The following is a 13,673-nucleotide window of genomic DNA, read 5'->3' as shown; positions in this document are numbered from 1 at the left end:
CTGTTGGCCTGATGGCTCAGCTAATTACATCCTACATAACAAAATTTGTCCATGGGGCTCTGTTTTATTTGCTTGCTCATCCTGGCTGTCACGCTAGGACTGGTGTGGTCCCAGAATTCTTTATGGGCATCGTGTGATTGAAGGTGATTTCTAATCAGGCATTTCTTCCACTTCTTCAGCAGAACAAGAGCTGCTTCTGTTCATGGAGGAGCAAGGGAAGGGAGCTCTCCCAGGGTTCCTTTTGCCATGCTGGAGTAGGTCTTTTTAACTGGAGTAGATCTTTTTAACTCATGAAGCAGCAGCAAGTTCAAGCATTTGAATCTCAAGGCCTCCTCCAACACCATATGGAATGAACTCTGCAAGGTGTTAAGTCCACTTAATTCCTGCTGCAGCCCTGGTAAATTCCATGAAACACAAAAGCTGGGCACAGTAGCTCATTCTCAACTTTGCAACTGCAGAGCGAACAGCCAAAATAATTGACTGCTGCCCACAGAGACTGTTCCTGGAATAACTTTTAACACTTAGACATTCAAAATTGCCTCAATCCAGCTCTCCTGATTTTTCTCAAAAGACTTCTGCCTGCAGTTCATTATCCTTGGAAAGTTGCTGGTGCCTGCTGAAGAAGGATAACTTTTCTTGAAAGCACAGCCTGTAATTTTTGGTATTGTCACAGGAAGCTGCTGTAAGAGGGTTGGAGGATTAGCACTCATCTGGAGCTTAGGGTTTTCCTAAGGAACCTTCTTCAAGGCAAACCTTATCTTTGCTGAGATCATCCCTTCTTTAGGAGTTGAATAATCTCCTTGTGCTCCCATCACAGTAGCACTGGGATGTCATGCACTTGAAGCTGGGGTAATTCTGTGTGATACAAGCCTGGCTTCAAATGGCAAATATGATGGTCATACCAGCAGGTCTGAGGTCTGCAGTCAGCCCAGCCTTGCTGAGGGCAGACAGGAGCAGTGAGGAAATGCCTTGGCTGGTTTGGTGGCACGATAGGAATTGTGACACGTCTGGAGCAGCCTGGCATGGTGACAATGCTCATCCCCCTGTGGGCTCTGGCTCTGCAGTGTAAAAAGGGCATCGTGCTCTGAGCTGGCCCTGCACTGAACCAACACTGTCCTTGGCACCACAGGGGTTTTGTCAGGATGATGCTCCCCAGCCCCAGTGCAGGAGTGTGTCTCTTTGGGGCTCCCTTTTTGGGGTTTGTTTGGAATTAATGATGTGGCTGTCCATTGTACCTTCTCATGGCTTGCAGTGGGATTCCTGCACGTGTGCACAGCTGCTTGCTGGCTTGAGACATGTGCTCCTGAAAATATTTGTGCACAGATTTTTGTGCTTAGGGCTGGGGAGCAATGTTCTTCTTGGGAGTTGTTTCTTTTGCTCGTGACAAGATCTCACATCCTCTTCCCATTCCTTCTGTTATGCTGAGCACATCTTCTGCTGTCACGCTGTGTCTGTCAGTCATATTTCTGTGGCTGGCACAGTTGTACACCTTGACTTCTCATTATAGGCTTAGCACAGACAGATGTGGCACAGAAACCCACAGAGAATCCACTCCTCCCTCCATGGTAGCTCTATTCCCTGTAAGATTTCTCTTCTTTATAATCTCCTGGCCACTTTGTGCTGTTAAAAGCTGCAAAGTTCACAGGTCTTCAGCCCATGCTTGCTCAATCCTCCTACCACCATGGTAAGGTTTGGGCAAAACTCCACTGTGGGAAGTGAAATACACTGTGGAAAGTATGTTCCTGGCTGGCAAATGCATGTGCCTCACTGAGGAACTTGAACGATGATCTTGCTGCTATTTGAGGGTCATAAACTGAGTTAAAGAAGACATTAGTTGAAGTGGTTTGTAAATGAAGTTAAAGCTTCAGGTCACATCCTTAGGTCAGGAAGGAAGGAAAGAAAAGCTCCTCTTCCCTGGAGCTGTGCTGCTGTGAGTGCAGAAATGATGCTGAGAAGAGCTGCTGCCCTGAGCTGCTGTTCTGGAGTGTCTCTCCAAGGAGATTTCTCTCCAGTTTTAGAATCGAGTACAGTACGGATTTTATTTGCTGGGGTTTGGGTTAAATGAGGGAGGGAAAGGGAGAAAGGGCAGATTCCATTTTCCACTTGTGAGTGTGAGCACAGCTTGAGAGGATGTGCACAACTGCCTAAGATCACACCTGTAGAGCAAACTCTACAAGGGTTCTGCCTTCATGCCACTGTTGCCTTTGGTGTACAGTGGTGTAAATACACCAACAGCTGTGGTGTGCAGTGAGGCATTCAAAAGGACTCAGCTGGAGCTAAGAGTAATGGTACTGTGCCAGACAGATCAAGAATCTCTTCAGCTTACTTTAAAAGATGCAACTTGTTAATAGAAAATATGCTCCAGCACCTCAGGTGTCTACAGAACACAGTGCAAATGTGTGCTTTCTTTCACTGTGAAAATAATACACATGAAGGTCAAATGCAGATGAAAGTCAAGCCTTGGCACACTTCAGTGGCTGGTAGTTTATTTCTGTTTTTCAGCTGGGGGAGCAGAGGTGGATGTGAGGTCAGGAGCTGGCACAGGGAAGCTGGGGTGACAGCAGCATTCAAATCACTTATTCTTAGTGCTGCATTTAAACAGAGAAATCCCTTTTCTCAGAGGATAATGCACAGTTCTGCTGAGCACACTTAGGAGGGCTCTGCTGCCCAGGGATTATGGGCTTGGGAGGGCTCAGGTTCTTAGGATGGTTAATTCCTGGGAGCATTCCAGACTCCTTGCTGCCCTTCTCTCAGTCGTGAAACTGGAGAGAAGCCTGGGCCTGCTCTGTACCAGGTGTTACTTGGCTGAAGGAGATGAATAAACCACAACTTATCACTTATTAATCAGAAAGATTTGAAGTATTCAAAGCTTCTGGAAAACGATATCCCCAGAGGGAATTTGGTATAATGTGTGGTACTCTAGGGGGTATATTTGAGTTTCTGTTGAGTCAGATTCATAAAATGTTGGGGATTAAGGAGCTCCAGCTATGGACAGGGCTGCATGGTTGCTTTATTGAGGGGTGTTGCTGTCAGCAAATACAGATTTTTACTGTTTGTTCAGGCCAACAGAACATGCTGGTGGGATTATTGTTAGTTTGGGGTACACCAGCTGACAAAATGCCCAAGTGAGTGTTCATCACAAACCTCTCTTCTCTCTTCTATATTTGTATTCCATCTTTAGAAGGGGAAACAGAATATCTGCTTCCTGTTGATCAAGGATTTTGGTCATTTTTATACAGCTGATGGAGAAGAGCTGCAGTTGGTGATGCAAACACCACGAGTGGGCATCACAGTGGCAAACTGGGTACAAAGGTGGGGTTAAAATAAGTGAGAATGCTGCATCTTTTCTATGGCTGCTTGTGACATCACACCCTGGTCAGTAACAGGGACAGAAGTACACAGAGTGCTGTTATAAGCCTGTTAAAATCTGTTTATTGTGTGTCTGTTGTGGTCTCACCATGGGTTCTGGTGCCTCCATCAGAAGTGCAGTTTAGTCAGCAGAAGGAGCTTCAGTATGAACTTTATCCTGGGCACGTTACGTGCCTGGGCCATGTGAAAATCAGTGGGGTGTTTGGAAATCCATATTTTGCCAACTGGATGTCAAATCCTGTCCTAGAGATCCCTGGGTGGGAAGCCAGGCTTGGCTGTGGGATAGGCTTTTCAGAGATGTCTGAGCCTTGGAGTTTGCAGTCAGGGACAGACAAGGAAATGCAGCCAATCTGTTTTTTGTAAAGAAGGAGTTCCTTTTTTTAAAAAAATTGTCTTTAAAAATAGTTAAATCTGTATTTTGCTTTCAAACGTATCGTAGTACGTGGAAAACTTAATTCTGTAAGCTCAGACAAAGAAAACACCAGAAGAGACTCTAAAATCCTACAGGTCATGCCTTCAGTTCCTATTAAAATTTTATCTAATGGCGAGACAAAAGCTTCTTCCTCCAGCAGTGAGTGACTTTTTTTCAGCGCAGCCTGAGTCATTTCAGACCAGACAGCCACATTCCCTTAGGGATACTGGTTTACAGACTCATTCTAGTAATAACTCTCCCAGCATCCATCAGATTTGCAGGCCCAAAAGAAGCTCCTACAAATCCTTTAAGGTGCTTTTAAAACCTTGGATAAATAGGATCCTGTAAATTACAGACAAAGCCTGAAACTAATTTTGGGTGGGATAGGGAAGGGCTTTTTGGGAATTACTAAAAAGACCCTGTAACTCTTCTCTGCCATGTCTAAATTTGGATTTAAAGTATTTTTGGTTGGTATCAACCATGTAAATCAAGGAGTGGTATTTGGTGCAGTGTTTAATCTCAGCTGCCACTAGGTTTGTTCCCTAATAAACCACTGATGCTCCAACAGTGCATATTTGTTATGCCTGCTAGATTTATCAAGGCTACTTTTAGTGGAGACTGTTCAGGACAAGATTTTGATTATTTTTCAGGCCTGATGCAGAAGGCACTTTGTGGGTGAATGCTGATGTGCTCTTGGCAGGGAATGGCACACTGAAGTAGTACCTAGGTCCGTAAAGATAAAGGGAAAACTGGCAAATTTGTAAAATAATCGGGGTGGTTAAATGAATTTGGTGTTCTGAAGCTCTTGGAAAGCTTAGCTGCATCTTCAAGTGCTTAAATACCTTTATAACTCACCCTCTCTCAACCCCTGGTTCATGTGATTGTATGTATTTGCTGATGGCTGACTCGCTTACTTTGTGGAGATACCAGCAATATTTAAAATAACCATAAATATAGCATTAAAACAGGCAGAATGTTTTAAGAACAAGCTGTCGTGGGAGTGCTAATGGAAACAATTATCAATGGTTTGCATGATTCGTGGGGGAAGAGCACAGAGCTGGTGCTTACTGCAGAATCTCGTTTCTTCCTCAAGGGGAGAGTTACGTCTGCTCGTCCGACAACTTCTTCAAGAAGGTGGAATACACCAAGAACGTCAACCCCAACTGGTCTGTCAACGTGAAGACCTCTGCCAACCAGAAAGCACCTCAGTCCCTGGCCAGCAGCAACAGTGCCCAGGCCAAGGAGAACAAGGATTTCGTGCGCCCCAAGCTGGTGACCATCATCCGCAGCGGGGTCAAGCCCCGCAAGGCCGTGCGCGTGCTCCTCAACAAGAAGACCGCCCACTCCTTCGAGCAGGTCCTCACTGACATCACTGAAGCCATCAAACTGGAGACAGGGGTGGTCAAAAAGCTGTACACCTTGGATGGGAAGCAGGTAGGAGGTTTTACAGATGTTATGTCTTTTTCTTCCTCTCGTCGTGCGGCTTTGCTGACTCAGCAATTCTTGAAGCCTAAAATTAAGCTGAGATGATTGCTGCCATCTGTTCCTTTAGACGTATGGCTTCTCATGCCAGTGGTTAGGTTACTAAATTTTCCCTGATATTAATACCAAGTGAAGAATGTAGCTGTGGGTCTGGGTGGAGCAGATGCTCGCCCCGCACGCCGGCGTGCGGTGCGTGTCTTCTGGGCCAGCTAAAGAAATAACGGGGGGACTTGGGCTCATGGCCTCCAGCTGATCTGGCTCTGGACTCACTGGAAAAACTCTCCAGCTTTGGCTCCACTCAGTGAAAACATGTTGCTTGACTTTCCTTGCCCTCTGGTGAAGGCTTGCTAAGATAAAGTGATTGATCCAAGCAGCTCTTCTGTCCAGCTCCAGAGTGAGCAGGGAAAGTGTGGAACTGTGGAGCATTTCCTTGACTAAACGCACAAGGAGGTAACGTGCAGGAAGAGTCAGAAATATTTAGCAGGTCATCAAAATGTGCTCCATGTCTACATGTTGCTGGAACTGAAGGAAACATCTGTCTCTTGTTAGCAGCTACACAGCAACGAGCCATTTCATATTGCTGTATCTATGAAAAGCCTTAAAGGAATGTGGGGGATCATTTTTAGAGCTGGGAAGAGCTAGATTCTTCAAGGGCAATTCTGAGCTTGATTTAACATTTTTGTTTATTGTAATTGAGGAATGATCTTATTTTTGTCACTGCTTTTCCTACTTCAGATTCTGGAGTCAGGCAGCACACCTCTTGTGTGGGTTTGGACGCTGGCTGTTCTAGGGATTGATGGTTTTGCATTAAATTAACTCTGTCCTGTCTCTGGAGAAAATGATTCAAGGACTGGCTCTGTCCAAGGAAATGCTGATTTTACAAATAAAAATGTTCATCCCAAATGCAGGTTCCTACAATGTCCTGCACAGTCCAGGAATGTAGCGTAGTGCCTGGGAGCTGAGAGCAGCATGTCACTCTGACCTGATAGTCTGGTGTCCCTGCGCATGGCAGGGGGCTGGGACTAAGTGATCTTTAAGGTCCCTTCCAACCCAAGCTATGCTGTGATTCTTGCTTTGTCCCATCCTGTGTCCTGCACATTAGTTACTGTCTGGTTCCAGCTTCAGATACCAAAAAAATCCCATCTGTCTGCCAAAGTTTTCCTTTCACCTGTCTCAACACAGCACTTTTCTTTCCTCAGATGCACAGTTTGAACATGAGAGGGTGGCTGTCCATAGACACAGTGACCTCCTGGAAATGAGCAGTGATACCAGGAGAGATGCACTGGAAACCTTGGGGGAGACCAGGGAAAGAGGAAGGAGATTCTCAGATGACCTGTGCTCCCTGAGGTGATCACACCTGGGCACGGGACCACGCCCTTTGGGTCACAGCAGCTTTCCAGAGGGTTCCATAGTTGGATCAGGCCTGAGAGCAGCTCCCTGCTCATGCTGACAGAGTCTTGCTGATCTCCCAGCTGGGAAGGAGGATCTTAATCTGAACCTGTGAGTGGCCTCAGTTCTTTGAGAGCTGCTGGCAGTTTGGGGGTGAGATGTTGCTTTGGATGGTGCAGAAATAGGGATGCTCCATGAGCTTCCATCACACTGCTCTCTTCTCCCCCTTTTAGCTGTTCACAGCAGCAAGTGGTGATTCCCTTCCACCTCTGGCTGGAGAACAACAGGATCAGCCCTGATACAACATTTAACTTGTTTCTCTGGCTTTACAATTCACCATTTTATGAGATCTTTGATTGCATCTTGGAGATGCAACTGGGAGTTTCAGTGTGTGCAAATGTACACCCAGTAACTGTGTGCAATTATTGAAAACAGTGAGACTATTCTAATGGGATATTTGATGGGATGTTTGATATTTGTTTGCAGCACCAATTGCTGTTGAAGCTTCCTGAGGAGCAAACCTGGTTCACCAAGGCTTTGTTTCTAGTGGAAGGTTTCCTTCAATGCTTGTTCTTTATTATAGATGTGTGTTCTTAGTGTGGAAATCAGAGCTAGAAGCTTATGCTGGCTCCTAGGGTTTCCATGACATACTGCTCCATAAAATCTGACCTCCTGACATGACATTAGGGGGTTTTGCATGTCTGATGCTGACATTAGAAAGAGATTACTGCATGCGTGAGTCTGACAAACAGCGCTTTATTTTCAGGAGGAAATATTCATGCAAAAATGCAGGCTGCTCAAAGCTGAAATACTGACAAGAATCCTGACAGTCTGTCTCTTTGAGTGCCATCAGAGGCACGTTGCTCCCTCTGTTGTGAAATGATAAAATTTACAAAAGGAACATACAAAGGGAAATCATCCCTCCTCAGTCCACGAGCTGGAACTTAATGAGGGGAGATGATTATTTTATTTATAGGCATTTCCATAGTGCTCATCAGTGCAGTAATCAAGATGCTTTAGAAGTACAGACAGTGGTGGCAGTGACAAGGTGGTGTGTGAATAATTACATTTCTGTGCACTGCAGACCTGCTGCAGTTGGAGTGTGAAAGCAGTTAATTGAGAGCTGGTGGGCTGTGTTTGAATAAATGTAGCACTCGAAACAACAGTGGGCTTAGGTTATTTTAATGAAATTGTGTCTTTTTATGTCTTGGGTTGGCTGGAGAAATATGGCCCTTGAAGCTGCTAAATTAGCATCTTGTTTAATTTGAACATATTTCTAATGTTTGTACTCAAGCTCCTTCCCTCCCCGGAGCAAAGCATTACCTCTTGATGCACATCCCTGAGCTCCAAAGCTTTTTCAAATAGTTGACCAAAAATGAGTCATGACAGGGGATCACAACAGAGATTTAACTTTGGAACTTTCATGGAAATGGTGGGGGTCAAAGATTCCATGCATTAAACAGATGCTATGAAGGGCCAAATCCAGTACTTGGTTCCATGACTACAACTGCTGTAGTTTGAGATGTGCAATACAGACAAATTAAAATACATTCAGGATTTAATTTGGTCAGGCCTGTGGATCATGCTGGAAAAACAGTTATTTTGGTCGATTCTTCCTCCTTTTTTAAACTCTTAGTTCTACCCAATGTCCCAAATAAGTCTGGATTCCTGGGAGCACTGGCTACTTCACAGACACACGATGACAGCTCCTGCCTCGCATCGTTAACAAACCAAATTAGAAAGCAGAATTTGAGAGTGTGGATGGAGTGGCATTGGGATATTTTGAATGCACTAGGCTGAGCTAGACTTTGCAGAGGTTGTGTAGATTTCCTGTCCTGCTCATGCCTGAGCTCCTTCCTCACCACGGGTTGGTGTTCTCTGGGGCAGAGGAGGCTGCTCCACCCCTGGCAGCCCAGTGCTGCTGCTGTCAGCACCTTGCTTTGCAGGTGGGCTCTGCCTGCATTCCTTCCTGCTTCTCAGTGACCTGTGGAAGCTGATGCCTTTTGTGCACCCTAAACTTCTCTTTTCCTGCCCGGTATTTTATTCCAAGGTCTGTGAGTTGTTCAGTCAAGTGCTTGGATAGATGCAGTGACACAAATCAATCCCTTTTTTTTGGGTCATTGTCTGAGTTTGGTGATACTCTAAAATTCATCAGGCATGTCCCGTTGTACTTTAGCATTAAGATACTCTGTTGTGGTGTGGAATTTCTTCTTTTCCTCCAGCTGCTTTATTGCCATGCCTTCATTAACTAAACACCCCATTGTGTGACCCAACAATTATCATCACCAAAAAATAAGCAGAAAATGTGCTGTTCAGAGCAGGGACAGCTTGTATGCTTCAGCTGCACATAAATAGAGATATTCTGGTCAACAAGCAGGGAACAGATTGTGGTTTTAGCCACGATAACATGCAGTGATCTCCTCTGGCCTTTGAAATCTTCAAACACGGGGAGAAGTTGCCCATGCTCTGCTCATTGGCTGTTCCCTTGCCCAGACACAGTGCTGCTGCTCCATCTGAGTGTTAGCTGTCTCATCAGATGAAATTACATCCATTTCCATATGTCAGGGCACTTGTGACTGCACTCCCAACAGAATTTCCAGCCTTAATAAAACGGTCCCCTCTGGCAGCCTTATCTTTGATCAGGATATCAAGTGGCAGGTGATGAGGGGAGTTCCTTCTGTGTTTGCAAAGCTGATGCCAGTGCCCCGGAGGCCAGCCCACCTCTCCTGGCCAGGCAAGAAGTTGCCATTTCATTTTACATTTCCTGCACTGAGGAAGGGCAGCAGCCACAGAGAGAGAAGCAGGATGACAAAGCTTACAGCAAGTTTAAGGTTGGGACTTTGTGATCAAAGTCAATAAATAAGTTGATAAAGCATCTCCTAAATACTAAGGAGCACCTACAAGTTGCACTGGAGAAACCGAGCTTTGGAGTTGCTGCACTGATTTTAAGCTGGTATTTGGAAAAAAAAATGTAGTAAAAAATTAATCACTCAAGTGTTGATAACAGCAGTGGACCAAACTCTTCCAGGATAATGTAGATCTATTGATTGTATTAATGAAATTGTATCAATGAGACATGGAACAAGGTTTGTACTGAAATAGAAAAAGGCCTCCAACAGCTGTAATCTGTAACTGGTGCTCAGGAAGGAGGTGACACCTGTGTGACTGTACCCAGTGACACCTGCACTGCTGGAAGCTCAGGGGGAGCCTGTTCCCCCCAGAGCCCCAGCAGGAGTTAACTCACACCCTGAGGCACCAGGTTCAGGGTTACAAAGTGAGCAAATTGCTTTGTGTTTTTGCACACATTGAGGAGAAGGATGTCAGAAAAACTCATCCTTCTAAGTTGTTGTCTGCCCTTTAGGATGCTGAAGAACTGCACTGGAGTGACCCCAGAACATGCAGTTCCATGCACTGGTGTAGAGCTGGAATTCAGCCTCCGAGGCAATCGGAGGGAACAGCAGGAGAGGGGTGCAGTGTGTTCTGTACCCCACCTTCTGCTAAAGCTCCACAGCAGCCAGTGCCAAGGGGAGTCCCAGCTTCCCTCCCTGCTGCACAAAGCTGGAACAACAAACCCAGATCTGGTTTGCATCTGCTCCTCAGCCCGTTCCTCTCGCAGCTTCTTCTGAGATTTGCCAGGCCCCGTGTAAATCTCCCATTTTGATAGCAAGAGGACAGGTCTGGCTGGGCAGAGGAGCTGAGCAGGCAGGATCCCTGCCCACATCACTCAGGACGGGGATTAATCCCAGCCCAGCTCCTCCCCAGGGCTGCTGCAGACGCTCTGGCTCAGGGTGCTTGCGTGAGTGAGATCACTGCTCTGCAGCAGCCGTGTGTCATGCGAGGGGGATTAGGAATAATGTATGGACTGGAGAACTTCTGAACCCAGTCACTTCCAGAGCCAGACAGCACAGCCTCGTTCTCCATCTTCAGGGAGCTCTCAGAGCGAGCTGCAGGCTCAGCACTGCCTGGTTCATGCACTGCCTAGACACTAACACAGACAGAACCAATTAGTCCACAGGTATCCCACAGGGATTTTAGCACTCACTAGAATGAATAAGCCCAGCTTCCATGAGTGAGTATCTAAGTACTTAGGATAAAATATTCAGAAGACTTTCTGAGATGTTATTTAGAAACTTTATGCTTATTAATTTCTGTTTCCTCTGGGTGTGTGGGCCACAGAATTTGGGTGAAGAGGGGCCTGTCAGGAACACTGTGAATCCTAATTCCTGTGCTTCTTAAAGCAGGCACAGGCTGATCTCAGCAGCTGAGCTCTCGATCAGACCTGTTCTCCTGTGAGCATTGTACCGACCTGGTTGCCACTGGTGTGGTGTCCGACCACTCCCCAAGACAGGTAGTGATGGAAACAGGGGAAAATGGGATTTAAACTGTCAGAGGGCAGATTTAAATTAGACATTGGGGAAAAGAAAATTCTTCCCTGTGAGGGTGGTGAGGCCCTGGCACAGGTTGCCCAGAGAAGCTGTGGCTGCCCCATCCCTGGCAGTGTCCAGGTGGCACTAAATGAGCTTTAAGGTCCCTTTCAACCCAAACCATTCTATAATTCTGTGTGTAGAGCAAGGGGAGACAGTGGAGAACAACATCATTTTGCAGACTTTGCTGGATGTTTTGCCATTGCTTTGCCTCACTCTCAGGTTCTGGAGGAGGTGTCATCCTCCTGCCTGCCATGCACAGGGCTTTGTGTACTCATTGGCACATTGCAGATCCTGGCTGGGGTAAAAATCTCTGGCAAATTTGTTTTTCTCTCAAGGCAGTGAGGCTCCCAGTCCACAAGCAGGCTCCCGAGTTGCTGCTTGCTGGAAAAGGTTGATTTTAGAGCCGTGCACTGACCACGCTCCACATGAACACCTGCTCCTCGTGCCACAGATGGCAGGCTGTCAAAATTATTGAAAGATGCAGTCAGAGGTGACCTGGTGACCTGGGAGTACGTGGCCCCTGGTACTGCATCCTGGTGCTATTCACACCCCGAAAGAGACGTATGCTAAAAATTCGATCCTCAGTGGCATCTTTATTTTAGCAGTTCTCTCTGTCATGCAGAGTGACATGTTCCCTTTTCACTCTGAATCCCAAGAGAGAAGAGGATTATTCACTGTAATGCCAGAGGGTTTATCTTGGAATAAATGGGCTGAAAATGAGCAAGGGAAATAAGGCTGAATATCTGGAGCTGTGGACAGGCCAAGAAAGCCTCATTGTTTTTTCCATTGTGACTTTCTGTCGTTATAGGAAACTTAAGTTTCTGGTTCCTTTTTGATGCTTCAGCAGGAATCCCACCAATGTGAATGAGAGTCCCTCCTTCTCTGAGAGGGAGAAGGTTACACTTAAAATATCCTGAGCAAGGGTGTGGATTCTTGTAAATTACTTCTTTTGATCACCTGGAATAATGCAATATGTGAATTTCCCCTGTTTGCAATGGGGAAATACCTTGCTTATTCTGGTGTGCTGGGGTCCTTAGTGTTAGGCTGTGAGTGGCATCACACATTACTTTTGCTCACCTCTCCTTACCTGCAGTAGCTCAAAGATTGAGCAGACACCCCTGAATTCCCTCAGGGGGACACACCTTGAGGATGTCCTGGTGGTTGGTGCCACCTTCCACATCTTGTTGCAGGTTCACCTCTTTTTCCTGACTGCCTGAAACTGTTTCTTCTTTTCCTTCCCCTTACTGGCCTTCAGCCAAAGACCAGTTCTTCCTGGCCTTCAACCACAAAGCTGCTTTCACTCAGTGGCAGGTAAGTTATGGCACAGCTCACACTTTTCTCTAGGAAAAGCCTGCTCCAGGTGTGAATAAAGGCAAACAACCAGGTAACAGAGGCTGGGAGAAATGCTGTGATGGAGCTGTCAGCCAGCAGAACAGCATCTCCTTCTTTCTTGCCTCTGACACTGCACATGGGCTGCACCAGGGATTATTCATTTTGTGTCTAGTACCTGTATCTTGATGGGGCTTAAATATTAAGGAAGTTCATGAGTGCTGCAAAGGGCCCTGTGAGTGTGAGAGGTTGTCAAAACCTCCTCACTCTGCCTTTTGGCCATGATGCCAGTGGCCACAAAGGTGTTTTTATGGGTCAGTAAAGGAAGGAGTGATAGCCTGGCAGAGGATGCAGCCTCCATCCACCCTCAGCTCTGCCAGGAGTGACAAAAGACATGCAGAAATGTGTTTCATAAGTGTGTCTAAAGGGGCTGAGGAGGAAAAAAAAAAAAAAAAAAAGTTGGATGCAATCCCTGGAGCTTGTCAGAGCTGACTAAGGTAGACCTACACATGTGGGGAGGTGCAGAGAGGAGCTGTGGGAGCTGAGGGCTGTCCCAGTGCTCCTCAGGCTGCAGCAAATCGATTAAAATAGAGCTGGAACTGCAGGCCTGCTCCTGGAGATTTGCTCAGGCTGAACGGGGAGGAATAAGCAGGGCTAATAACCAGAGCATTCACTGCTCCAAGCCACAGGCACACCCTGCCCCCTGTGAATGTGCAGCCAGGCCTTGCTGGATGCTATATAGTGGATATATAATAATAATTTACACTATTAAACCCAGTTCTGGTTCCCTGGTTAACTGCAAGCACTGTGTGTATGAGTAAACACATTTTTATCTGTATAAATACATTTTACTAAGTGTTGTACAACACAGCTCTGCAGCTCAATTTGCTGTCTAAGCAATCTTAACTCTTCCTATAGTTAAAGAATCCCAGGGACCATTGTGCTCTGATATCCTCAAGCCATGTTATTGTTTTTGTTCTCTTACCCTAATAAATCAAAAACAAAGTGTGGTTTTTAACTGAGCTTCGAAAATGATTGTTTATTTTTACATTATTCCTTGATATAAATGCAAATCTCAGTGTTATTAATAATTTTTAAATTATCTACGTAATCTAAAATAAGTAGGAAATTAATGTGTATTAGCTCATGGCACGTTTGTAATTTTTAATCTTGAAAAATACCTCAGAACAAAGATTTTTCAGCTAGAGTGGGTGTAAGATCAATCCTACCTTTTACTGTTTCTTTTTTCTTTTTTTTTCCCCCCT

General features: G+C 45.8%; 1 protein-coding gene across 4 annotated transcripts in view; it reads left to right on the top strand.

The window, feature by feature from the left end:
• The window catches only part of DCX (doublecortin), a 63,358-nt gene that overhangs the window by 4,776 nt on the left and 44,909 nt on the right, over positions 1–13,673 (top strand). For all 4 annotated transcript variants that reach the window (XM_053989912.1, XM_053989911.1, XM_053989909.1 and 1 more), the window contains exon 2: positions 4,875–5,215. In XM_053989912.1, the coding sequence (XP_053845887.1) occupies positions 4,875–5,215 (341 nt within the window). The remainder of the gene's footprint in view (positions 1–4,874; positions 5,216–13,673) is intronic.

The sequence above is a fragment of the Vidua macroura genome, chromosome 14 (genome assembly GCF_024509145.1).
Source record: "Vidua macroura isolate BioBank_ID:100142 chromosome 14, ASM2450914v1, whole genome shotgun sequence".
NCBI classification, from domain to species: domain Eukaryota; kingdom Metazoa; phylum Chordata; class Aves; order Passeriformes; family Viduidae; genus Vidua; species Vidua macroura.
This window is presented reverse-complemented; position numbering and strand designations above follow the sequence as displayed.